This window comes from Apis cerana, linkage group LG16 (genome assembly GCF_029169275.1).
Source record: "Apis cerana isolate GH-2021 linkage group LG16, AcerK_1.0, whole genome shotgun sequence".
NCBI classification, from domain to species: domain Eukaryota; kingdom Metazoa; phylum Arthropoda; class Insecta; order Hymenoptera; family Apidae; genus Apis; species Apis cerana.
The window spans coordinates 6,530,210-6,558,022 of record NC_083867.1 but is presented as its reverse complement, the minus strand read 5'-3'; the positions used below and the strand labels follow the sequence as shown (position 1 = coordinate 6,558,022).

At 34.2% G+C, this 27,813-nt stretch overlaps 2 protein-coding genes across 5 annotated transcripts in view; one reads left to right on the top strand and one right to left on the bottom strand.

Annotated features, from left to right (window-relative positions):
• Positions 1 to 20,384, bottom strand: part of LOC107999769 (centrosomin) — a 28,378-nt gene extending 7,994 nt beyond the window's left edge. Inside the window, exons 1-8 of one of the 4 annotated variants that reach the window (XM_062086777.1) lie at positions 20,203 to 20,384; positions 11,960 to 12,015; positions 2,591 to 2,808; positions 2,317 to 2,488; positions 2,081 to 2,220; positions 1,310 to 1,720; positions 970 to 1,200; positions 471 to 824 (exon numbers count right to left, since the gene is read on the bottom strand). In XM_062086777.1, coding sequence (XP_061942761.1) covers positions 471 to 824; positions 970 to 1,200; positions 1,310 to 1,720; positions 2,081 to 2,220; positions 2,317 to 2,488; positions 2,591 to 2,808; positions 11,960 to 12,015; positions 20,203 to 20,252 — 1,632 coding nt within the window. In that variant the 5' untranslated portion in view covers positions 20,253 to 20,384. Of the gene's footprint in view, positions 1 to 470; positions 825 to 969; positions 1,201 to 1,309; positions 1,721 to 2,080; positions 2,221 to 2,316; positions 2,489 to 2,590; positions 2,809 to 6,113; positions 6,391 to 11,959; positions 12,016 to 17,220; positions 19,696 to 20,202 lie in introns of those variants that run through there. The other 3 variants (XM_062086776.1, XM_062086778.1, XM_062086780.1) reach the window with 3 other exon arrangements.
• A 103-nt stretch (positions 20,385 to 20,487) lies between these two features.
• LOC107999775 (golgin subfamily A member 1) lies at positions 20,488 to 27,813 on the top strand. Its single transcript, XM_017059798.3, has 8 exons — positions 20,488 to 21,225; positions 21,691 to 22,081; positions 22,164 to 22,252; positions 22,330 to 22,458; positions 24,378 to 24,905; positions 26,513 to 27,040; positions 27,135 to 27,365; positions 27,535 to 27,813. Exons 1-8 carry the CDS (start codon positions 21,115 to 21,117, stop codon positions 27,688 to 27,690), a joined length of 2,163 nt encoding a protein of 720 aa, XP_016915287.1. The 5' UTR covers positions 20,488 to 21,114; the 3' UTR covers positions 27,691 to 27,813.

Below are 27,813 nucleotides of genomic sequence, written 5' to 3'. Positions count from 1 at the left end.
GAGCTACTTGTGGTCGCATCGGTAAGGATATCGAAAAGTAATGAACAGTGCCCCAAAGCGATAAGTGTCATGCAGTGAGAGTGATGATGGCGATAAAGCAGAAAAGGAGAAGTAGAAGATGTTAGGTGAATTCAGTATCTCTGAAAGAAAGAGAAATGATCGATAATTCTAAGCCATTCCGTTTTTCACTATTCCGTGTTCCTCGTTAGAAGCGGAATGTGTTTTGCAATCCAAACGTTGTCTCTACATTTGCGAACGGTTCATACAGCATCCTTGATCGTTTAAACGCGAAAAGGGGAAAAAATTGAGGCTCGTTTCGGGCTCGTTAATTAAATGCCTACGAGGGAAATGAAAAATTTCGAGACAATTTCGAAACTGAGTCTTAAGCCCAGGGAGCAAATTTTGAACACCATATGATTCTTCAGAAACGTAGAGACAAGCATGCAGAGTCGAAAAATCATGATGTCGACCTGAGTGCTGGGATCACGCTCTGGATCATCTGTCATGTCGGTGCTGAAGTCTCTTCGAACGAATTGATTGTGACCATCCCTCGAGGCTTTCAAGCTCTCGCACTCCCGCAGCCTGTTCAATTCGATTTCCAACTCCATGATTTTCTGTTCCTTCCTCAGCTTCGTGTTTTCCAATTGCTGCTGTCTCTCCATGAAACCTTGAATAGTCTTGATCGCTTTCTCGTGTTCACCCTCTAGTTTTTTCAATTTGTAATCGGTTGTCTCAACGTGCTTCTGCATATTGCACAATTTCAGTACCAACTGCTTTCTCGTTTCCTCTTGACGTTTCAATTCGCTTTCTTTATCTTCTATTTCCTGAATCAGAGATTACCCGTTTCGTTCAAATGAGACATGGATATTGGAAGTTTCGGAGATAGAGGTTTTAAAGAGTTTAGAGAGTTGTATACGTATAAATTGCGGGCAAGGGAAAAGAAGAGGCAAGAAGAAAGTTTCTGCGAACCTTGATTAAATCTCTCACGTCTTTGATCTCTCCACTTAAACCATGCACCGGCGACTTCATTCTCGTTGACCTTTCTCGATTTGGTTCCCAATCGAGACAAGTGTTTACTCTCTTCGTCATTCCTTGCATAGTTACCTTTTGTCCCATTCTCATTTGCAAGGGATCTTCGTTTGGATTCACAGTCGACGGACTATTAGGGGGTGATGATCTTTTCGCATATCCATTCTCGAACTGTGACATCATAAAAGGTATATATTTTTTTATCATTAAAAGGACAGATGGGCGGGTAGATAGAATTATTGCAAACATCGTAAATTAAACAAATATATCGATACGTTACTTGAGAGAGGAGGGCGCGATGTTTGTTGTTCAAGTCGGTGAGGGCATCGTCCCTGGTTTTTATAGAAACCCTTAACTGATCGACTTGCTTCTTCCTTTTCTCTGAAACGGCGTTCAACTCCTCGTACAGCCGACACCTCTCCTCCAGCTGTAAATTTTTTTCCTTGATGATTCTTTCTTTCTCGAGCAGCTCGTTTTTGCACTGCTGCACGACAGTGTCCCTTTTCAACAGATGCTCCTCCAGTTCTTTTACTCTCGTCCGTAGCGCCCCAATGTCTTCCAGCCTCTCCGCGTCCAAATTCTCTTTCAAACGCGTCTCAGCCTCTAAACGTTCCCTGAATTCATCCCGTTCGCTCTCGAGTTCTTGCGCCCAGACGCGTTCCTCGTCCAAACTGCTCGTCACCTGTTTCACCTACGCGCCGATTAACAATTCAATAATATTACGCCAGTAATATGCACGAACAATGGAGTCGAGGAAGATGCGCATTTGCGAACGAACAAAAACACACTGATTAATTTTTTTCCCCTTTTTTTTCTCTCTTTTTTAAACGACAACGATAACTCGCTTATCGAGTAATTCTTTCGCGGTGAAGGAAGTGTAATGAAGATAGCGTTGAAATAGCGTAGATAAAAGAGGAAATTATATGGTAAATAGGACGATCGAAAATTTATGCGTTTATATTACTTTGTAATAAAAATCTTGGATCGAAGAATTCGACTGAAGAGAATATATTCTCTCCAGAAAGATACTTTTTTCTTTTTTTCGTTTTACCTCAGCTTCTAGAGATGCAACGAGCTCCTCCATTTGATGCAATTTCTCCTCGTTTTCCAACGCCTTTTCCGGCGTAATTCCGAAAGCTTCCTTGTAATAGATGGACGCATCAACCATTTTTTCTTGATATTCAGCTAATTCTAAAAGTCAAGGAAACAAAGAAGAAAAGGGAGAAATTGTTATTCCAATTAGAAATTTAACGAGGTTTTTTACGAAATATCGTTAATATGACGTACCCTTCTCGAGTTTTCTGATTTTTTCCCGTTCATTTTCAAGCGATTGTTGATACTGAACTTGATTCCGCGAAGAAACTTCTTTCTGTTCCTCGATTAATTCAAACGCTTTTGCTGCCTGGCTGAGAAGTTCCTGTTTCTCGACCAACTCTTTCCTCAACGATTCAATTTCGACCTGACAACGAAACAAAACGGATCATTGGCAACAGATCTTTTTTTCCCATGGAATCGAATGTACTCAAATAAACAACGGGAATAAAAGAATCCTATAAGAGACCTTCAATTCGATATTTTTCTTTATCGCATTTTCATCAGCCGATGTAATCCCCATTCGCTCCTCGAGAAAATATATCCGTAATTTAAGGTTGAAGTTCTCCTTTTTAAGAGCCTCCAATTGATCTTCGTATTCTTTCATCGTTCTGCCAATTCCTGTTCCCTCTCTGTTCCCAATCATCCCCGCTGGGGAGGTTTTCCCGGGTGATCTCACGTTTGCACCTAAAACAGAATATCGACCAGATCATATTTTAATTTGTCCAATTTCTTCCACCGGATATCGCTTTACGAACACGCTTTTCGAACGGTACGACAAACGTTTTGAATCGATCAGTTTGCGCGTGTGTAATTTTGTAAATGATACGGATTCTTACTTTCCATAATTAATACAGCAGATACGGTTTATCTAATATACCGTGGGGTCACGTCAACACGAGCGTATTTCTTTTCTAAGTCATTTCTTCAATGAAAATTTACCACGAATTCTCAATTCCGTAAGATTTGTTTCACCCTTTCACCCTCGTTGCCCTCGTTAATAGTCCGTCGACGAATCACCGATCCGAATACAGAAACAAGAAACAGGATTACATCGATCCGGTGCAGGCAACGTTATCTTTAACATTTACGTGTTGGACATTAGTACCCAAATTTTGTGCGATCACGTTTACAGATGATGACAGTTCCTGCCCCTAACCCGTCCCCTGACTGATGCAATTGAAGCTGTTCGAATCGATGGACGGGATCGTGGATAAAAGACGAGCTATCGATGACAAGAAGCTGCAAATTCTCATTTATCGTTTTCGGCAGGTTACCCGAAAAGCTTTGCGATCGATATCGAAAAGATATCTTTTTTTTTTTATAAAGTTCGAATATCGTTTCGATATTTTCCTTTCCCATTTTGGACGACGTTTATTTAAAAAAAAATTATTCGCGATAACAAATGAATCGAACGGACACGGTTTTGCTTTGCAAGTATCTTTTCGTTTCTCATTATAACTCGATTTAGATCCGCAAGTAGTCCAAATATATTTATCTTTCATTTTGACGTTTAATTTAATTAAGAAACAAAAAAATTATTCGCGATAACAAATGAATCGAACGATCACTTTTGCTTTGTATCTTTTCATTTCTTATTTCGAAATAATTCGAAATAATACTCCGCAAGTAGTCCAAATATATTTTTCTTTCATTTTGACATTTAATTTAATTAAGAAAGAAAAAAATTACTCGCGATACAACAAATGAATCGAACGATCACTTTTGCTTTGTATCTTTTCATTTCTTATTTCCAAATAATTCGAAATAATACTCCGCAAGTAGTCCAAATATATTTTTCTTTCATTTTGACATTTAATTTAATCAAGAAAGAAAAAAATTACTCGCGATACAACAAATGAATGGAACGAGCGGAGAGTTTCGCTTCGTATCTTTTCATTTCTTATTTCGAAATAATTCGAAATAATACTCCGCAAGTAGTCCAAATATATTTTTCTTTCATTTTGACATTTAATTTAATTAAGAAATTACTCGCGATACAACAAATGAATCGAACGATCACTTTTGCTTTGTATCTTTTCATTTCTTATTTCCAAATAATTCGAAATAATACTCCGCAAGTAGTCCAAATATATTTTTCTTTCATTTTGACATTTAATTTAATCAAGAAAGAAAAAAATTACTCGCGATACAACAAATGAATGGAACGAGCGGAGAGTTTCGCTTCGTATCTTTTCATTTCTTATTTCGAAATAACTCTGTTTGGATCAAGTAGCTCCAACTTCAAATATACTTCGACAGCGTATTCGAATCGCTGGGCTCCTCCGAAGCAAAAGGGACGAGTCCCGTTTCCCGAGGGAAAATCGCTCGTAATGCAAACACGACGAACGCGAAAGCTGAGATAAGCGGGGCACGATTAGATCCCTTTTAAGGGAACGAACCCGGCCTGGTGACTAATGGACCAAGCGGAGACAAGTTAGGAGATCGATATTTGGGGATACGCGATTTTTTCTCCAGATGCGCTTGTTGCAATGATCGAACGTTGAATCGATCCTATTCTCGAATTCGTGGCCGAGCTACGTGCCAATTTCGCGATGGTGCCGCCGTCCTCCTCCTTTTAAATCTTTTTTGGCGCGTCACCAAGCGCCGTTAAACCTTTCAGCCTCCTTCGTCTCCAACGTCGTCTTCGACGCGCACGAAACTTCGTTTCGCGCACAATTTTACAACCCACCCTCCCCGCCTTCCTTCTTCTCTCTCTCTCTCGTCCCCAAGTGCCGTGCACGTTCGTTAGTTAGCTCCTCCCCTCCCTTCTCCCCTGATTGTCCGTTTCAACCGCCCCCCCCCTCTCGAATCGGCCGTGAAATGCATTTAACGAACGTTTGGAAATCGTCGAACGTATATTTATATATGCGAAACTCGCCGTTTGTTACGTTCAAAAGGAAGAAATTATGCGTGGGAGACATTGTACGTTCAGTCGAAGAATCGATAAGAAGTTTCTTTTGGAATCCTCTTTATACAACTACCTAGAAATCTTTAGAACCACGTTTTAACATCTTTTAGCATCCAGAATCGAAAGTTTCGCGACTTTCTCAATGCGACGAGAGGATGGATATCGTTGAATCGTAATTAACAGTTGGAAGGGGAAAGGGAGAAGAAGATGAAGGTGGTCGTGAAAAAAAAGGTGGCTCGAGTTCGGACGAAGCAAGCATTTTAAACCGCATCGAATACAGTCACGAGCGAACGATATCGAATTTCGATAATTCTCCGTTGAAAATATCCATCCACGTAGCCCGATGAAATTCCATTGGTGGAGCGGATTCGAAAACACCTAGACGAGGCGTGAACTTTGAAAGAAAGACGGGTGATTCGTGAAATGAAAATCATTGAAACATAAAGGAAAGAATGAAAATAATATATCTCGATGCGGTAACGAAGCAAGCAGAGGGCAAAGAAACGGAATACGTGCTGCCATTTGTGCTTTAATACGGTCTATTAAGCTCGACAGTTTGCGACACGACCTTTCTTTGTGCGGTGTAAATCATCGCGAACAGGGACCGCCATTGGATGCATTCAGCAAGGTATAAATATATAGTTGATTGGTTTTATTCTTTCTTCGGTGGGACAAAGTGATTCAAGGTCGAGAGCGAGATACGTATTGAAAATACGATTAAGTAATTTCAACGATTTTTTCCTTCAATTTTTCCTTCAAAGAATATTTCGCACGCGGGCTGATAATTCAAAGATAGCAATCGCTTTATCGACGGAGCAACTCGTGTTACGTAATTCGATATAAATTTTATCTCTCCTCTATTGCGATCGTTCATCGATAGATTGCACATTGGCGAAAAGATTTCGTTTCATCCTTGAACAAACTGCATGGTATATCGAATAATAGTTGCGAAAATTTCAATAGATTCGATTAAAATCACATTGCGCACAACAAAAATGTTTACTTCTCGACAAATACGATTAGAAATAATATAAACGTATAAGACTTGTTATTATTGATATTATTGTTCAAGTTTTCGTACCGAACATGACGTGAACTTGTATAGGTCTGTCCTGGACGATACCAAAGGTGTTCGAAGTGTCAGGGAGCGACCTACCACATCCCATGCCACGTGGAATCCTCCGTAAAGAGTTACATTTTAAGGCCTATTCCAGAACCGATCGAAACGCGAATAAAAAGCGAAGGGAAGAGCACTTCGGGTGTCGGATCGAGATATTTCACGTCTTCCCGTGACGACCGTGCAAACGCAAACTGAGATAGAATGGCAGAGCAGCGCCAAAGTTTACATCGCAATAACCTACAGTTAAAATTATATTCAGAGCATATATCGTGCTTCGTATAGCGAAACGTTTCAAGGATTCTTCGAAGCGCAGCTGCACGGAACAATGGAACGGAAAGAAAAATTGTCAATTTCTTTTCGACCAGCTTAGAGAGTCCCGATTATTTCTTCGAGTTTGGACTCTGCCTGGACCTTTCGCAAATCTCTCTTTGTTTCATTGTTTTCCTAGCGTAAGAATTTTCTCCAGGTAAAAATTTTCAAGTTGTAAAATTCATCACAGATTGTGCTTTCCTTTGAAAAAACAACTCAGTTTATAACATCTTGTCCCGGTTATTAGATGCGAAGGAAAAATAAAGATTTCCAAGTTCATAAATATTTATTACTGGTGATATTTCCGAGATTTATAGAAGACTCGAAAATAAATTTGACTACGATTATAAATTATACATTAAAATATCTGATTTCGCGTTACCAGAAACGATTATTCTGAACATTAATGAAAATGTAGAAGCGTTGTTTTGAAAGATTTACGAGTTTCATCGATGAAAAAATTATCGACAAACTCCTATTCTTGATATTCAATTTTATCCAAGATGAAAGAATTTATCATTGTTGAAATATTATTTATTTTTGATCAATGGTTTTCCACAGTTTTTGTATATTTTTACGAGGAAGAAATAGCAAATCTTCTTTCTAAATCGATTTATTTATTTAAGATGTCAAAACATCAGGCTATTTTTACATTTCTCAGACAGCGAGTTGCGAAATCCCGTTGACAATGTTAGTATCGCGATGCTACTCGATCAATAACTGAGCGGTAAAATAAAGATGTAAATAAAACCGTCGAACAAAAACTTTCAATTTTTAATCGAGTATCGAATCTTTGTTCCGCATACTTTTACGTACGTTTCGATCGCCGTTAGATATCGTTGTACCCGCGCAAAAGCGAACGTGTAATACAAGTAGATTTTGAAACAGGAAGCAAATCTTATTCCACGTCCATACGCTAGATTGATCACAGGAAACTGTCATATCCTAATATGCGTTTCCCTCTTACGGTTACAAGCACGTTTCAAATTTCAACCGAGTCCTGTTTCCACTCGAGTTCTACTCCTTAATGCAGTTCCTGTGCAGTGTCAACCGTGCGCCACGTGTTCCATCCCCGGCAAGTGGATATGTATATAAATTATCGCTTATTTACACGCACACACGCATGCCCGTGTTACGAAGAAGGGTAGGGTACAAAGGAGCAAGATATCGAGCTTCGTTTTAATCATTTTAATAATAGAACCGAGTGTTTCTCGCTCGGAGAAAGGTCTTACGATCAAACTCTTTTCCCGATCACGTTCTACTTTCTCGAAAGAATCGACACCCGTAAGCGAACGTCCGCGAGAGAAACTGTCGGTAAAGTCGAACGGCTAAATTATCCGTAGAGTCAACGTGTCAACGCGTAACTCCGACGATACTTCCGGTCAATGAATTTCTGCGATTTAGGTATCGGTGCAAGTGCAATATCGGCTTTGAGTCTCGGCACCGTCGAGCAGACACGGAGCTCGAGTATTTATAGATGACACATTTAGGCCAGAGAGAAGCAACTATCTTTATTTTGGCAGGCCACTCTCCAGGCCCACGGTGTGTGCCTGTAGCGACCTGGTGTAGCAATTAAAGTCATCGTCTCGGGCATAAGCTCGTGCAATTGTAATTTCACCGGTTCAGCATCGAGCCTATTAATCGTTTAGGCCGCGGAGATTCAGAAACGGATTCGGGCAGAAGCGGCTATTTTCGGTCGCTCGAACTAACCGCCGGTATTGCGACACCGTGTATTACCTTTGCTAACGCTCGCCTCAACCGAGGGGAAATGCGATCGATATTATATCCGTCTAATTATCGACTCGATCGAATCGAGCGGAAAAATAGAAAAGGGGGTTTCCGTTGGATGGAGAACATTTTTGAGAGCGGATAGCCGGGATTTTTAATTATCGATCCCGATCGATATATCGAGAAAATAATTGGAAATGTTTCCATTGATAATTTTAATACGGGATTTAAAACACATGGGAAGATAATATTTTTCTCGATTTTTTTTTCGAGAAATTTGTCGAGAGGATAATTTATTCGAAGGAAAAATGATCAAAGATTGGCAGAATTATCGATCATCTCTATCATCTATCATACTTTATTCCGTGTCCTTTGCACCGCGCATCCGAGTTGCATGCTCTAGCATGCTTCTAAACTTAGAACGCGTATCGCTAGTGTCGGGGACAATAAAAGTAGGAATAAAGCTACAAATTACCGATTCAAAGACGTCAAATCTACGCGCGTGTAGCGAAGCATTCCTCGCACATTTCTTCACAGTTTGACACAAATATTGGAGAACATGTTACGTTCAATTTTGATTAAAACAAATTTGCCTAAACCTAGGATCGATAATGACGAACAAAACTGCATCGTTAATTAACTTGCTAAAAACGGTAATAAAAATTTCAGTTTTCTCGATTTTTGGAAAAATAAATTTTTAAAAAAAATTTTTTTAACACGACTATGCGTAGATAATAGGTAAAAATAACATTGGCACTCGAACTATCGTTCAATTTATAAAGACTAGATTTTCGTAGACTCGTAGGCGTCTGGCCCGATCCCAATCATGTCAAAGTATAAATGAAAATGACACGGGAGTGGTAATTTAGAAACGGGTAATTAAGCTTGGCCGTTTAATCATTCGCCAAATTATATATATGGCGCTTAAACTTCTCTTATTGTCTCTTACTCTCGAGCGACAACATCGTTTCGATCATCTCCAACGTTCAGAAATATTAAACATAATACGAACATAACATAAGAGGAAGTTGCTACCGCTACTATTCCTTTGGCAGGAAAGCAGAATAAATGGAAAGTTTGGCTAACAACGCAGTAAAATCTTTTGGTATTCAATACAAATTTCGCATTCTCGAGCCGGGGGGGAGAAAGTTTGAACGATAGGAGAGGCCGAGCAGCTGGAGAAACAAACAGTCGGCTCGCTTGGACAATGCACCCCGGTGTGCATCGTGTGTATCCTATCCTATGTTGAAACGAGATCACACGGGTCGAAATTGTTCGCAAAGGTGGCGAATATCGCGGTGCAAAATCACGGGGCAACGTGTTACAGAAATAAATACAGAGTCGCGACATGTTTTCTCCCTGCTCTCTCTCTCCCTCTCCCTTCTTCAGACCGCGGAACCTACAGAAATAAATGGGATCACCGCTTCCTGTAATTCGAGATTACGCGAAAAGAAGCTTTTTTTCTAGGATGCATCTAGGATGAAGATCTTTCTCGTAAAATTATTTCTTTCCTACGATTCTTCGAGAGATACAGATGGAAGTTATACAGTTAACAACGTGTACGTCCTCCCAACGTGTTTCAAACTTCACAAAGGAGTCTCGCATTCCGTAGATCGCTATGTCGATGCAATAAAGTCCACGTGCTATATATAAACTGTTGAAATTCGCGTAAAAAACCGAAGGGTATACACGCAAATACGCTCTTCCTTCATTCCACAGAGCCAGCAGTAATAGCAACGAATTAGAATCTCGCAGTGCGTAAAATCTCTCGTTGAGGAATCTCTCTCGATATCCTTTATTATTTCTACAAATAGAAAATAATCGGAAAAATGTAGCGTAAAACCGCGATCATCTCGAAACATCTGGGCGTCGATTCACAAGCTGGACTCGAGATAACCGCACGTTCTGAAAGACGCAGAAACATTCGTGGAATTCGTCCGAGCGCAATGTCCCTTTAACCGTCCTCGAGGCGGACAGCAGACGCGGTGTAAAATTTAATCGATCCGACATCGTTTCAATTATTCTCCCGTAATCGCACCGTCTGCGATCACCCTAATATCATCCTCCCGTCGTAGCGAGGCGGAATCAAGGCAGCTGCCGCAAACGTGGAACATCAACGCGGCACGCGCGATCCTCTAGATAGATCATGGATCGCGGAAACCCCTTGGCGATAGAAGCAGGCCGGCTCCTGGCACAGATTCGTTTACCAACGGCCAAATTTATGCGTTGCCGCAAAGCTGGCGGCCGAGCCGATATAGCCGCTAACACTTTTGGCCAATGGCCACGCATCTCCCTCTCTCGCGCGCGTTTCAACTGTGAAAGAAATCGGATGAATCGACCGACGTGTCTCGTCGACTCTAGTTTCTCGATCGAGAAGGGAGAGAGTTTCCTCGGGGGATGAATTGGAGGCCGGTGCGTTTGTGCGTCATGGCTTGGAAACGATGACGAGACTTCGATCAGTTTTCGAGGAGAGATCGCGTGGACGTAAAATAGCCGTGGAACGAGGTTCGTTGCCCCGTTTCCATCGCGATAGATGCAACTTGGCCGGCGTGACGCCACGAATTCTCGCGGGCTTTCAATCGTATCAAGCTGTCCGGGGATTGTTATCGCAACGAGAATGTGGATCTTCTCGGATAGAAAAGGAATTCGACGACGATTGTTAGGAAAGGGCATAGCAATTTCGCCAATTACTTCGTAATGCGAGTAATATCTGGTTAAAAATGAATGACACTCGAACTTTGACCGATGTGGCTCGCGAATAAGAACGAGGAATCTAGTAGACGAGTCTTTTCTCAGATAAATCGGAGCTCCGTTGATAAGACTGGCGTTATTTGAAATTGTATCGTGAAATTGGGAATTTAATTTCTCTTTTTTCTTGCTTCGAATGAAACGAAATGAATCTTTTAACCGATGAGATGTGGGTGTGAAGACCGTTTTAAATTTTCTTTTGCTCGGCCGTTATATATACGAATGACGCAAATTAGGTCAATTCCGATCAGTTTCGTAAATACATACGCAAAAGCAACGAAATGCTATGTGGAAATAGAAGTTTAAATAAATTTCGCGTAAAATCGGGCGAGTAAATAAATATTGCGATAAATAAACACGCAATGATCATAAAGTTTTTATTATATATATATATATATATATATATATAATTTTCATCATCGTTTCGCTGAGGGATAAATTTTTAACGTTCGCGAATTAAGTTCTAGGACGAGTGATCATTTTCTATCAGGATAATCAGGTGTTCATCAGGCTATTATCTAATCGACGTAGGGCGAATTGCTCAAGGGAAATAGCCAATAAAGATAGTTTCATCGGGGAAAGAGGAGGATAATGACTGATCGTTCCATTGTCAATCCCGATATCGGTGACCTCCCGTTTAAGCAATCGGTTAAATCGATAGGATCGACATCTGTACGTGACGCTCGTTCGTCCGTTCGTCCCAGGACTATAAGTAACAAACGTGATCGATACTTATGCAACGATCCATCTTGATCGACCACCGTAAAATTGCATCCGGTCCATCCTTGGATGATCGATAGAGGTTCGAAAAATTTTAACCGGCCATTAATCGTTAAATCGCTTAACGTCTTAACGCGTCATTTGCCGGGATAAAAATATCTATCGCTTTGGCATTTCTTCTCAACTTCGTTCCCAACGAGACGATTTTTCGTCGAAAATTTGCATTATCAAGTTTTAAGAATTTTCAATTTGAAATTGATCGGGGAAAAATTTAATATCTAAGATGAGATAAAAGTACTCACCGTTCATTAATGGGAGAGTTTGACTCATCGTAATGTCCTGCAATGGCATATTTGTGCTGCAACAAAGAAAGAAGATATATTAATTAAAAGAAAAGAAAAAGAAAAAGGAAATAAATTGGAGAAACACGTTAAAGGATGTAAAGCTTTTTTACATTTCCTGTGGACGTTAATGAAAGAACGTCACCGAGGCTTAAAGACAGTTTATTTTCGGAATAGGACCGAAAATGGAGCGGAGGCACGTGCTCGCTGGCTCCTGATTCCATAGGAAATAGACTGTACGACTTAGACCGAATTAGAGATGGAACTTTTAAAAAGGATCAAGATGAAGGTTGCCTTCTATTTCCAGCGCGACGATGGCTAAGAGTAAAACATCGGCCCTAAGGACGAAGCTTGCGCATAGATGCGCGATTAATCAGTCGAAATCGACGCCTCGAATTCGAAATTTGAATTCTCGAATCATTCCAACTGTCCCGAGAACGCCAATACGATCACGCATAAGACAGTTGCGTGACAATTACCTTCAACGAGCTTTTAAACATCCGTGAGAGTACACTTGGCAGGAGGGCGCAGGATTTAAGAAACGATTCGTTTATAATTAAATTCGACCCAGATTTCGATCGCGATTCTCATCACGTTCTAACGAACCGGGGCTTAACTTGATGTAAAACCGTTTATGCGACATGTCAGTGATTTATAGTTGCGGGCCACGAGCAATAAGGAAATGCAGAATTTCCAGAAAGGTTTAATTTAGATTTCATCCAAACGCTATTTCTCGCTGGCCCACTGTTGAAATCCGAAATGAATAATTAACGGATAACGTCCCCTCCACCTTGTCGCGGATCTTTAACAAGTTCTAAGAGCCGCGCTATTATTCGCGAGCACCGTGCAGTCTGGCCAATCTGACCTCGCCACCATCGTTTTCAAATCCGTCTTCGAACGAACAATTCATAAACAGGCTCGATTTCGTTAAATTTAAAAACATCGAATTAAATTAAATTCAAACAAGAACCTCGTTCTAATAATACCGCTTCTTCAGAAAAATAATAGTTCTCCGTTAAAACAACATCTCTCTCTCTCTCTCTCTCTCTCTGTGCGCGTTCAAAAGGTACAAGTCAACCCATACACGTTTAACGAAGTTAAAAATGACACACCAGACCTCGAGCGAGCGTGTCATTACCTTTTCTCATCTTTTTCATAGGCTGAAAGAGGGGGGAGGAGATCCGTCACTCTTTTCCTTTTTTCACACGGGGTCTTTATTTAGAAGACTCGGGGCACAGTAGTCGTAGTCCCGTTCACCTCGGCGAGAAGAACCCCGTAGAGAAACCGCAACCGAAACCGCGGTGGCCATCCGCGGCACCCCCCAGCCACACACATCCCGATGTATATTAAGCACAACCCTTTACGCGCCTACAACTAATCCGGATCCAGACTTCTCGGAATCTTGTGAAGTTGCTCGGCCCCGGAACGAAGAGTGGCGGGTGATATTATTATCGGCCACTTTACGAGGCAGGGTTGCTTCTCTGGGCGAGAAAGAGAGTCGCTGTCGAGACATCGGGAGGAAGAGAGAGAGGGAGAGAGAGGGGAATATATTAATTGGCAACGGGAGGCCCTAAACTCGAAACGAAATGGAAAGTTTGTCCGATTTTTGGGCGACAGGGGTTGGCGAGGCTGGCTGTTGACGAATGATTAAAGCAAATGGACGTGAGGGGAGGGAGTGAGGGTTGATTTAGAGACGATGAGTCACGAGCCGATGGTCGCCAATTACCCCGTCGCGCTAGGATATTGCAGTTTTTGTTGAGAGGATTTCACATTTTCTCTGTTTTTCCAACGTTTTTCTTTATCGTTTTTACGCGAGTCGCGCCGTTGATTTAAACGGTTTTTAAAGAAGAAATACAGGCTTATATAGAGGATTAAAGTTTTCTTTAGATAATTATAAAAAAAATAAAATTAATTAGATAAAACGGATAAAACAGATAAGACACATCTGCGTTATTCGTAAACTACAATTGGTCACAATAGAGATTCGTTACATAATTCATAACGTATCTCACAATATGCAAATGAGAATTATCGTTGCGTTTCATGCATAAAAATTAATTAGAAGCGTGTGAATTTATTTTATCTAGTTCAATATAAATAATAATATAAAAGAAGCAAAAAAATATATGCGAAATATATTTTACTGTAAAATCAACTACCAACGATCAATTTCTCCGTAAAAAAGAAAATTAAATGTAAATAAACAGCTAAAACTGATTAAAGAAGCAAAGTCAACAAGCTTTCATTGATAACTGTGGACAGATAATACTTGTCACTTTGTATGAATAAATTTATTTATAGTAAAAACTATATATACAGAAAAATACAAAAATAAAAAATAACAAACGATAAATTTCATCCTATTTTCCGCCATCGCTTGGAATTTTATTCTGCTGATTCTGCATCCATGTGATCCTATGATCGGAATATGTCCGAGATAATATTACAATCGTCAGTTTGAAAAGAAAACGAAAACAATTTTACGAAATGACGTACACAGTTGTCGTCATCTGGCAAGATGGAGGTGGTTGTGTAAGTAATCAATACCGGTGGGCAGATATGGTGGCATGGACCGAAACAGGAGCATGCAATTCGAAAGCTTTAATCGCTTTTCACAAGCTTTGTTTTGTTTTATAGAACTTATCTTAAATCATAAGAAAAAAAAAAATTGAAGTAAAAAGATTTGCCAAATCACATCGAAAAACATGGAACAAGAAACATTACATGTAAAGTTACGTGTAAAGTTAAAAAATTCAATAGTTTGGACTTGTTTTGTTGTTGTAATTTAAGTCATAGTTTACTTCTTAGTAAAAACATCAATAATAATAAAAGGCTGAAGGATTTGCTTATGTAGAGGATTAAAGGATACCGTTAACTTATTGTTGGCCGCACTGTTCCTCTACGAACATATCAACTATTCTGTTTCAGTCTTCTAACAGTACCTATCTCCTTCTAGAATCTCTAATGTCTTTCTCCATTTTTCTATTATCTTTTTTCCTTCGAGTGGAATCATTCTAGGATATTCTTCTAGGATATTCTCTCATGCAATGCCCAATCGAACGATCAAAGTACGATACATTAATTGTTCGTTTCGAGAAAAAGTATTCGAAAAAATAAGAATTAAAATAAGCATCTATTTTCACTGAAAGTAACATTCTTTAACGTTCGCAACGCGGTACGATGTTGAACGATATTAGAACGAGCATATTCATGTCGACGTGCAAAGTTCCCTCAATTACCGGATCGTTAAACGTATTAACTTGCCTAGTTAAACAATTAGCTCGATCCTGTCGAATGGAAACGTTGTTTATAGAGGGACTTGGCTGCCGTACTCTTATGCCCGACCGAGTAGGTGTCTGGTGGGCGACAGAGTTTATTAAGGCTTTTAACGAATAACACACGATCATACGTTATACGTACGTATGCATTAAGTATGTAGATTTGATACAATTCTGATTCTGTCGCAATATTACTTCCTATGTCACGACTTTTTCAAAACGAATGGAAAAATTTCCATTACGCTTCTCAATTGATTTCTTAATTCATTATTAGAAATAAAAATGTTTCGCGGAAGAATGTTAAATAATTATTATCATCGGCCAGTTGATAATTTAATAAATAAACCCTAAGAATATTTTCTACTTTGGTAACATTGATTGTCAAAAAAGTTTAAATGGTTAAAACTCGTTTTTAAAAGGAATTTCTTAATAATGAAAACGAAAGCTACAATTGTTTCGAGGCCAATGTTTGGATTACAGAGAAGTATAATTGAAGATGACTCGTTGGCGAGGTACGTTGACCTTTTCATGTAATATTCAACTAGAATAAGCACAATTGACTACAATCTCATTAATTTAGATAAAATATTACAATAGTAGGTTTTAGGAAGAAAATAAATAATTCTAAAATTAAAAATAAACAGACAGTGAATTTTCATGCGGTTGAAACAAGTCCAACATTTTGTTGAATGTACATAAGATAAGTAGTCCATTTAAAAAAGGTATAAATGTGATCGCATCAACTTAAATAGGTAATAATAAGAAAACAGAGGGTTCCGATAAAACAGAGGATTACGTTGTATAAGTAACTTAAGCTAAGTAAACTATTAATCATTACGGTTTACTTATGATTCATTTTACGAACAAGACAGCTATTCCTCCGATACTTGTATGTCTGAGAAAATGATATCAACCCCTTTTTTCTCTATATAATCTAAATCAGTCGACATAAAGTGGAATAAATATTTTACGATGTATATTAATTTATCGATCGTATGTTATAAATAAGAAAAATTAAAATGGGGAAAAAAATAAACAATTGAAAAATATCTCACCAATGGAAATATTTCTATAACCAGAGGAAGAAGAATTTTCAAAGTTCGTAGAATTAAAAGGATACACAGGGTGAAAGAAAATACATTTGGCGGCCTCTTTGATATTCCTGTTCCACAATGAAACATTTGATGCTGTTATTTGAAGCTGTCAAACCGAAACTCTCCCTGTATGCATCGAAAAACTAACAGAGTAAGGTGTAACCCCAAAATATTCATGACAAACAATCTAAATTTAAGGAACTAAATTTAAGGGGAGACATCTTTTGTGTAGCTTCAATTTGTTTCGATTCGCCGATAAATTTCCAACAACAAAGCTTATATTTTAATATCATTCTGCACTTTATTGTATCTCTAGTTACTCAATTATATTTATCAATTACAAAATGAAATACAAACTGGATGTCCATTATTCAAAAAATTAATATAATATTCTTCGAATAAAGTTAAATTCATCGCACCATTTTAAATACTTGTTTAAAGCTTTTCTCGATTTATAATTATATATGAATCGCTTCAACTAAAATGAGATGATAAACGACGTTTTATACGAAATTCTTAAAAATTCTTCCTTCTGAATCCATCATCTCTCGATATTGAATCATATTTATATAATAGATTACGATACACGAAACACGACTTGCATTTATAATACTCAATCTGTTAATACATATTAAAATGTAATATTAATAATGTAAAATCGAAATATTAATCCTCACAATTGATATATATATGTACTTATATTTGATTTTAAATTTCACTAAGGATCAAATGGGAATATAAAAATAATGAGGAAATTAAAAAATCAAAAGCAGAAAGAGAACGAACAATAATTCCTTTCGATTCCCATATTATATCAGACCAAATACAGACATGTATGTAATATACTTACTTCCGAAACGGGCTGTAAATGCTACCCCAGACGCTGGATCTCGTCGGCGAGGGTGGGCTGTTTTGATGTTGATTGGAATATCCGTAGCCGGCAAAAAACATATTGCGGTAATTGTTCCTCATCGGTATACCGAAAAATATAACTTCCTGTACGAATAAAACTGTCCCCGTACGAAGAGAGACAAAATCACGTATGTAAAACGACACGCATATAAAACGAACTTACGAATAAAACTATAACAACAATATAATAACAATCGCAAAAATAGTCTCACGATAATACTAATAACTTGTACTTTCAATGAATCGCTTTGGCACGTTTATTTGGCACAGAATGTCAATGTACTCGAGGCTAATCAAGTGAGCATATCGGTGTAAACGTGATCGACACCGATGAAAGTCCTTCCTGTTCAGTCTTCTAAGAAAGGTATAAATCGAAAGCTAGTCTTTCTTTCTTTTTTTTTTTTTTTTTTTTTCGTACAATTCGAGTACAATGTAACACGATGAACAAAAAGTTTCTATAAATTCTACACAGTTGAAACTGTGTTACCACGATCGACCTATATGTTCCTGGACCGATCAATGCGGAGATAACTCTCGTTCAAGACGACACGCCAGATGATTCACACCACTGTGTCCTGATGCATATTCTTCCTCTTCACGAAACACTTTTTTCATAAGGTTCAAAATTAACGTTCAATACGAAGTTCCGTTCGAATATCGAAGAAAAAGAATGGATTGAAAAAAAAGATAAAATGCAGTCCGGTAAAACGCAACACCCTGTCACTGAATCAGCAGTTTGTATTTTAGCACAGTCCTCTTGGAAAAGAGTAACAATAATTTTCTTGCCGGTCGTCTATTGTCTTCCATCGTTGAACAAAACACTCCCAATCGGTTAGACGAATTTTTTGACTGAAAAGAATTTTAATTTTCCCGATCGTTTAATGAAACTTTAATAAAACTTTCAATCATTCATCCGCTCAGACGTTGCCACCATATCGGTAACGATAGCGCGTGTACTTTCGACGAATGAAACGAAGAAGATACTGATGATTATTGCACGTGACACCACGCAACGATCCTACTCTAACGATAGAATGAACGCAACTGAAAGCAGGCAGGCGGCGACACGGCTCACGTTCTGATCAAGGGGCGGCACGAGCGGAGGGTTTAAGGTCGGAAGATTCGTATGGCTGATCGAAGAGCAACGCAGGCCGACGCATGGACCCCAACCGAATGGACGGACGGGGGCGGCGGAGGGAGGTGGTGGAGTGGAGATAAAGAGCAGACGGAGAAGCGGAGGGAGAACCGAACGACAAAAACAGATAGAAAAGCAGGGTTGTAAAGACGCGAAAGCACGGCGTACATCGGTCAAACGCAGTGTCTCTCAATTGAGAATCGAACAAGAGATAAAGCCATGGTAAGGAATATAATAATAGAAAATGATTGTGATTCATTTTTTATGGATAGCAAGAAAAAATAAAAAAATAAAAAAAAATTAATAATATAATGAAACTTATGATTATTAAATATAAGTTTTTATTAATTAATATATCACGAATATACATAATGATAAAAAATTATGACGCACGTTTTAATTTACTTTAAAAAAACGAATCAAACTTTCAAATTAACTTCAGAATTAAAAAAATTTCATAAATTCCCAACGCATAAAACAACTATAGATTGTATACTAAATATTGTTCATTATCACTTATCATTATTTTTTTCTGATAAGATTTTTTCTGATTTTACTCGAACGATTTGTTAAAATATACTCTTTTTTCCAAGTCAAACATATTTTATTTGAAATAAAATGACAAATAATAATTTCAAACACTTTTCGACAAATCAATATTGATATTCAAATTTGATAACCATATTTAATAATTCAAAGTTTTTATAATTTTTTATATTATGTGCAATGAATTATATCTCTCAATTTCAATAATACAACTTATATTTGAGAACCATTAAAACAAAAAGTGATCTTTAACCCTATTCAATGATAATCATTGTTTAAATAAATTGAGAAAAAATATTATATAAAAAAATTATAATAAAAAGTTATATAAATTATTGTAATATGCAGCTTAAATATTTCTATTTCTATTTTACAACAATATATAATATAACATACAGCACAAGTCATGCAAAATATAATTTTATAAAATAATATTTTTAACAGATATATACAAAGAAAAAAATAAACATAACTTTAGAATTCTATGAATTCATATTTTTTACAATAACTCTAATTATTATGATTAAGTACTGTAATTACTAATGCTAATATATGATTACTTCTTTATAAAATTAAAGTCATTTTTAATAACCTATATAAGATTGATTAAGAAAATAATATAACAACAATTAAACTATATAATATTATTACAATCATTTCTAACCTTAAAAAAACTTGATCTTAAAACATTGTTCAGCTGCATATATGATTTCTTGAATAAATTAGCATATTATCAAAAACAATATAAATTTTTTAGAAAAAAATATAATTTTATGAATGTAATGATCAAAAATAAATTACTGCAAAGGAATTTGTCCATTAACGTGATACTTCATGAAAACTGTCGATAAAATTGTTTCCTACTATATTTATATCGTATTAAAATTATTGAATGAAATAATATGAAATATTTTTTTAATTTTTTCTTTAAAAGGATTTTAAATTGTAAAATGTTATAATAAATTTTTCTATTATATTAACTATTTCAAATATATATATAAATATATAATGTGATATAACGTGTGATATATAAAATATATAAAAAAAATATAAATATAAAAAGAGATATAAATTATAATTCCAGATAATTTCATATAATTTTCTTTTGAAATTCTGATATTTAAAGGATATATATATATATAGTATATATATATAGTAAACACACATGCAAACAAAGATCTCCAGCTTTAAGAAATAAAAATAATATTAAACAAATACATAATATATAAATTTACTTACACATCAAAATAATTTGTTGTAGCAGCCGTTTCGTCCATGAAGTCTCCCATTTTTTATTTAATTTCACAACACACATTACCAAAATACGTATGAAAAATGGGAACTCACATGCACTTTTAAACCGTCAAATTTGAAAACATTAATTCTAAATGCTTCCACTGCACGCGCTAAATGCACACTGCACATTACTTTCTATATCAGTTCTACCAACATTATATATATATATATTTAACATAAAAATAAAATATTCCTAGTATATTGATAATTTTATTGGTTAAAAAGTATAATAAGAATGAGTCACGATAAAACGCCATTTAATAAAACAGTGACGACATTATATAATTATTTTTGCGTATAAGAAGATAAAAAGTACTGTATTAATGTAGTGCAGAGTTTTTATTCCTTTCTAATTGAATCATATATGTGTAAAACAATTTTTTTAATATCATAAAATAATATATTATGAATTATTATCAATCTCGATTTCTTGTGGTGTATTGCAATTTAATCATTTGCATTTCGCGCTGTATACATTGTGTTAATTTTCTAAAAATAAGGAACTTTCCTAAAAACATTACCTATATATATACATATATATATCAAACTTTAAAACCAGTGATTATTTAAGTGATTGAACGGTAGTGAGGAGTATGGCAGACATCTGACCTTAATACGATATTTAAATATGTATAAAATTTTTGTCATCGTGTGTATATCAAATATTTAAATATGGCTAAATTAAATCTAATCGTATCAATAACGCATCAGTAAAGAATGAATTTTCGGCATAATACATTTTTACTCCCTTTTCTTTAATATTTCTCCGATAGACGAGCACAGAATTAGCACAATATTGTCATTGACAGGTGGTAATTGTCATTTTTTGCTCGTCTTTTTGAAGGTTATCACATCATGTTTGCAACGCTAAAAAATAAAATACGAGAAGAAATAGGGAGTGACGTGTCAACTGTCGTTAGAAATGCCGGCAATGTGCGTGCTATTAACTCGAGGCATATGTCTCAGGTAAACATATTTCTATGTATAATTATTATCTATGTAGGTACGATATTGCATTCATAAATAGATAATATTTATTTATAAAAAAAAAAGTTTATAAGTATTCATAATAATATCGAATCATTAATTTTTAAGAAAGTATTGATAATATGTATGTATATATTTTATGCTAGATATTTCTTATTAATTCTACATATGTATATTTACCAGATGATTCATTAATATCACATATGTATACTGCTTAATTTTGTATAATTACAAAATTTACATAAATTGATTAAAATATTACTAATTTCATTAACTAATTCAATTTTTGGTAGTTAAATTTATTTTAATTTTAATATTTATAGTAATTTTAAACTAAATAAATTAAAATTATAAAAAATTTTTATAAATATGTGTCTGTGATATAACGATATAAAACATTGTTTTGTCAATTAATTTTTTAAAGTAATAATATTTTTTTTATAGACGGGATCCACAAGTAGTATTAGTGGATCTCAAATTTCATTAGATGGTTCACGTGAAGAAAACACAGCCTCACCTTCTCCACCTGTTTCATTAAAAAAAGATAGCTTTGATTTTAAATTAAATGATAATATGCAACTCTCTGCTAAAGATATTAAAAAACTTGAAAACAGAGAAGATGAATGGCGAAAAAGATTGGCAAAAAAAGAGATAGAATTGATGAAACGAATGGAAAAAAAAGAAGAGGAATGGAAAGTAAGACTTTTTGAAAAAGAAAAAGAATGGAAAAAAGTAGTTGAAAAACAGGAGAAAGATAAAAATAAATTAGAAGAAGAATTAAGAGACATTCAAAATACAAAACATTCGTTGGAATTAGCTCTTAAAGATGCAGAAGGTATATTTTATAATTATAATATTATAATATTAAATTAAACAATTTAGATTTTCATTAATGATATAATGATATTATATTTTAGAGTACAAGAAAAAATTATATACTTTTCAAGAAGATGCAGAACAACTAGAAGGTTTTCAAACTCAAGAAATGGCAAAAATAAAACACCTAGTATGTTTTTTTATATGTTTCAAAAGTATTATTTATATTTTATATATAATTTAGTTATTTTACTTTGTTTCTTTCAGTTATTGGCAAAGGAACAAGAAGTGGAGGAAAAAACACATCATTTAAAAGCAGCCATTGCAGAAATTGACAGTTTAAAAAGTGAAGTTTCTCGCCTTAGAAGATATGAAGATGAATTAAATAATGTACAGGTGAGTAAAATATTTGATAATTCATTTGAATCTAATTATCATGTGAAATATATTATAAACTTCACAATTATGTTAACATAATTATTCAATATAATTATGTTAATATAAGTTAAATGATTGATATTATTTAAATGAGTAAATATATATGGAGCATATTTTAAATTTAATTTAAATATATTTAAATATATTTTTTATTTTTAAATATATTTTATCTATAATATTGAATTATATACATATAACTATATGCAATTATTATTATGTATTTAGTATTTTATATTTATTTTTTATGTATTTATAAAATGTATATATCTCAACTTTGCAGAGTTTGGCAATTGATTTTTTAAGGATTAATAATTATCTTTTTAAAAATGATAAATTATTATATTTCTAATATACGAATATTATGATTTATAAAATAATAGCCATACTTTTTACAATTATTTATTTTTATAATTTAATAATAGAAAAAAAATCACTTGACTGATAATTCTTGATCTATAAAATTATCATTTTAATTTATTCTTGTTGTATAATATTGTTCTTAATAAATATTATTTCTTATTGCAAATAAATTAATTTTTTATGTATATGTAAATAATTTAATAACAACTTGATTTAAAAATAAATATTAAATATTATTTTATTATGAATATAGAAAAAATTATTTGTTTTTGTAGTATTGATTATGAGATCTTTATGAAAATTATAATTATAAACATATTTTTTAGGTATAAGCACGCTTCTGTTTAAGAATTAGTTATATTTTTTGAGCCTCTCATTATTTTTTTTCTTTTTTTTTTTTTTCTTTTTTTTAATTTTATATATAGCTTTTTGTTTTGTCACATTTGCTACGTTTTTTCTGCACATTTTTTTTTGTATTGACACATAGTATCAAACTATGATGAACAAGTGACTTAGCCAAGAATTAATTATTTGAATATTTAGAATATTTGGGATATATTTTAAAATAAAACAAATGAGCATATGTTCCATAACTTTTATTTGTACTCTTAAAATGTGCTTCCAATATCTGGTAGGAAATATTTGCTTCCATTTTATTAAAACTTAGTTTGGGAAAGAGCAGGCATTTTATTGAGTACAAAGAAATTGTGAAAGAACAATATTCTTTTACTGGTTATGGAACATGAGCAAAACCTAAGTGATACTGAAAGTTTTGTGAAAACAACATACGCATGAAGATTGGAAAACTTTGATAAACGAGAGCATTGGAGATCAGAGTAGGCGGTATTTTCCGCTAATTCGCTGCTGCTACCGCTGATGCTAGAGGTACGTTTTCAAAGCTTTGCTGCTATTCTGCAACATAAATAACTTCTATAGATTTTACTTACATCAGTGTTGCTCTTTATGTATAATTCTCTCCTTGGTGCAAAGTTTTATAACATAGGAGAAATGCATGTATTAACTATTGGAAGTGATTTAATGATGGAAAAAAAGTTTTTCATCTTATAATAAAATTTCATATAAAATCTGATATAAATCAGAACTGTTTTTACTGCAGTACTCATACTCCAATGTTGTTACTCTCGTAACAGCGTGGAATAATTAAAATTTTCGAACAATAAAATATCTCTTACAAAATTAAATTTTTATCATATTCAAATTTGTAATAAATAATAGAAAATTTCAAATCTCTGAACAAAAAATTTATTTAACACTAATTTATTTTTGCTTCATAAATTTTTTTTCTTATTTTGTTCAGTTTCAGCATTATTATTATTAATCATCAAATTCATCATTCGCTTATTCTTGGCTTCATAAGGTTTGGATTATTTGTAATATTCTATTCATCTTTCTGTATTAGCAATGCTTTGGTAAGGTTTGCAACAAAGCTTGCAGAGCAAAATGTAATAATAATAAACTTGGAGAGACATTCGTGATAATAATATCATCATTTTCAGGATGAAATGGAGACGCTACGTCATTCTACACAGCGCGAGAGAGCTCAACTATCCTGTCAACTGGCACAAACTGAAGAGGAAGTACGTCACTTAAAAGATAAAGTTTTTGTATTAGAACAAAGAGTCGCTTTAGAGAGTAATGATCAAGTAACGGTGGATGAAAGAATAGCTGATCTTATGAGAGAAAGAGCGTTGTTAGAAAGAAAGTTAGAAGAAGCTCACCTTCATTTATCCGATATAAAAACTAGTTGGTCAGGAAAAATATCTAGCTTGGAGACACAAGTTGGGAGACTTAGCAGGCAGGCTGGTGAAGAAGGTTTGGAAAGAAGACGAGTCGAGGAAGAAAGTGAAAAACTGAAGCAAAGGATCAAGCAGTTAGAAGCTGAAATAGAGGTGAACAATGTTGTCATGGCGACGAAAGACGCCAAGCTTTTGCGCATGGCAGAGGACATCGACGAGATGGCCACGGAACTAAAAGAGCTCCGGGCCAGCGTCGATGATGAGGTGGACGAATTTAAACGACAAATTGTGAGTTACCGCGATATGTAGTCGTGCATGGGTTAGATTGTTTTGAAGAAGATTGTTCTGTTAGATTTTTAAATGCAAAAGAAACGAACATTCCCTATTTGTCAGATGGCATACTTTCAAATGATCACAGTATCGAATAATAAGTTTTTAATTGAAATTTCATTAACAATATGAAATTTTCGCTATAAGTATCTTTTTTTTCAATATTTCAAAGAGAACGTTAATATTTCAGTTTTAAGTATATTTTTTATTTATGAATTAATTAACTGTGGTCATAAGAATTTTTTATTTTTTATTTTATCACAGTTGTTTAATATTCGCATTTTAATTATTTTATAAAATACTGAATATTCATGACATTACATTATGAATGTAAAAATTCTAAAATGCGTATACACGAACGCGTAGAAAAATCGTGTTTTAATGTATAATTGGAAACTACATATCGCCTTTATATTGCATGTTATTTCTAAGATGCTTGATGCTTAACGCACAGAACATTTATTTTACGCATATTTATTAGCACACTCTTTTGTTCATAATTTTTTTATTTTTATTGCATGCAAAAACTTATTATGTACATTATATTTTATCAAGATCAGCATTACGTATCAATAAACAAAAATAATTGTAGTCAACTTTTTAAAATCCTACATTTCCACTCCGCGTGTATTTATATATGAAAATTAGGTAGTACCGACAATAATATTTTTATGTACGATCGCATTTCTGTATATTTTATTTATGAAATAAAGAAAAGAACAAATAAATTATCGTTTATTGCATTCGTTTTTGTGCTTGTTTTCAACCCATTTTTATATCCTCCTCTTTTTCAAATGGCTTTTTATATATTATTATACACACAAATGTGTACACGATTTTTCTTACAGGATTAATAAATCATGTTATATTTTGCTACACCAACGACACAGTCTGATTATATTTACGTTGCTGTAAATATTAGGAATGCGTATTTAAACGGATACAATTAATAGGAAACATATTATATATTATGTATAAAATAAAAGATAGAATGTTAAATAAAATTAAATCTTATTGAAAAGTTTTAGCAAAATATTTTTAAAATTAATCTAATCTATTTAAAAGTTTATTGCAGGTTTAAATTTTGGAATTAATGGTGCAATCCGTAATGTTTTCGTTTAAATATTACATAGAAGTATTCATAAATAATTTTATATTTATTTATAAATTATACTAAAAGCCATTAATTTCAAATTACAAATTAATAAAATAACTTATTCAAAATTTTTTTGTAATAATTCTTCTATATTCTTTTCCGATAGTGTAATTTATTCACATATTGATTTCGCATATAATCATCATTTTATTTGAAAATAATTTTATTAAATTTATCAATTTAATCTACCAATTGTACCTTTCGTTCCAATATTTGTTAAAATGCGAAACATATGCTTTGCATTTTTTCTTTTTATTTTTCAATAAATTCATTATATAAAACCCAAAGATATGAATAATGAAATATATTTTAATAAATTTAGTCATTGCTAAATTACAATTGTTTTTATTTTTAATATAGTAATATTAGATACCACTCACGTTGTTTTGTTATTTTTTTTTTTTGTCAGGAATCATCATCAAAGCAGATAACCCAGTTAAAGCAAGATTTGGAAGAAACAACAACAAAACTTTCATCTGCTAATTCAGAATTAGCTCATATTCGTTTGACTTTAGAAGGGGAACGAATGAATAATTCATCCCTGCATTTAGAAGTAGCGCGTTTACGAGAAGATTTGGAATCTGAAAGAACAGCATCAGCAACATTAAAAGTATGTTTAGAAAAAGAAAAAAATGAAAAAGATACTGTATTATTAAGAAATGCTCAAGTTTCTCAAGATATAGAAATTGTGAAGCAAGAAAATAGGCGACAGGAAGTAGAAAATATAGAATTACAAAATAGGATAGAAACTTTAGAACATAATTTACAAAGTAAAAGTAAGGAAATAGAACAAGCGATGATAACGCTAGAAGAAACCAAACAGAGAATGTTGGAATTGGAGGATGTGGAACAAAATAGAAAAAAAATGGAGAGGAATGAAACATTACTCAAAAGTAGCTTGATGGATCTTGAAGAACAATTAAATGAGAAGACTAAGGTAAAATTTAATAAATTTAATTTAAAACTTAAATGATAAAAATATATTTTAAAAGAATATTATTTGTTAAATATTTTAATAATAATTATTTTAGACAATTAAAGTCTTACAGCAACGATTAACCGATATGAAAAAGACTCTTCAACGAGAGTTGAGAGTTCCGTCTTCATCATTGGATAGTGATGCTGAACCTTCTGCGGCGATTCTCAAGCCCAGTTCGTCAAAAACAGTCACTGCCAGGCACAATAATACACGAGATGATGATGTTAACTTTAAATATCTCAAACATGTTCTCATAAAGTTCCTAACAAGTAGGGAATATGAGGTAAATTTAATACGTTCAAACCATCAATACAAAGTATCTAATCTTTTTTAAATATATATATATAAGAATACGAAATACAATATAATTTTTATATAAGAGTTAACAATATTATAATGAAATTTAAATTTTTTAATTATTTTTTTATTTAACTTTTGTGTATTTGTTTAAGGCCCTTCATTTAACGAGAGCAGTTGCTACTCTTTTACATTTTTCACCCGAAGAGGAGCGATTGCTACAAGAAACTTTAGAATGGAAAATGTCATGGTTTGGTACACGGCCTAATCTAGGTTTTGGACAAACTGCCAAAGCTATACCACCTAGCTGATAGCTGAAACAAATGTACCTTTCTATAGGTATTATAAAAGTAGCCTCTAATTCATGGCTAAAATCGAAGAATTGGATTGCATCGATGATCAATCGCAAATGATTATATTTAAAAGATTAAGAA

What these genes read in the sequence shown, in the direction of transcription:
- LOC107999775 (XM_017059798.3), top strand. Translation starts at nt 21,115, where the DNA reads ATGTTTGCAACGCTAAAAAATAAAATACGAGAAGAAATAGGGAGTGAC. An exon ending in ATGAATTAAATAATGTACAG is followed by an intron (nt 22,459 to 24,377) that starts GTGAGTAAAATA and finishes CATCATTTTCAG; the next exon opens with GATGAAATGGAGACGCTACG. An exon ending in TAACAAGTAGGGAATATGAG is followed by an intron (nt 27,366 to 27,534) that starts GTAAATTTAATA and finishes TATTTGTTTAAG; the next exon opens with GCCCTTCATTTAACGAGAGC.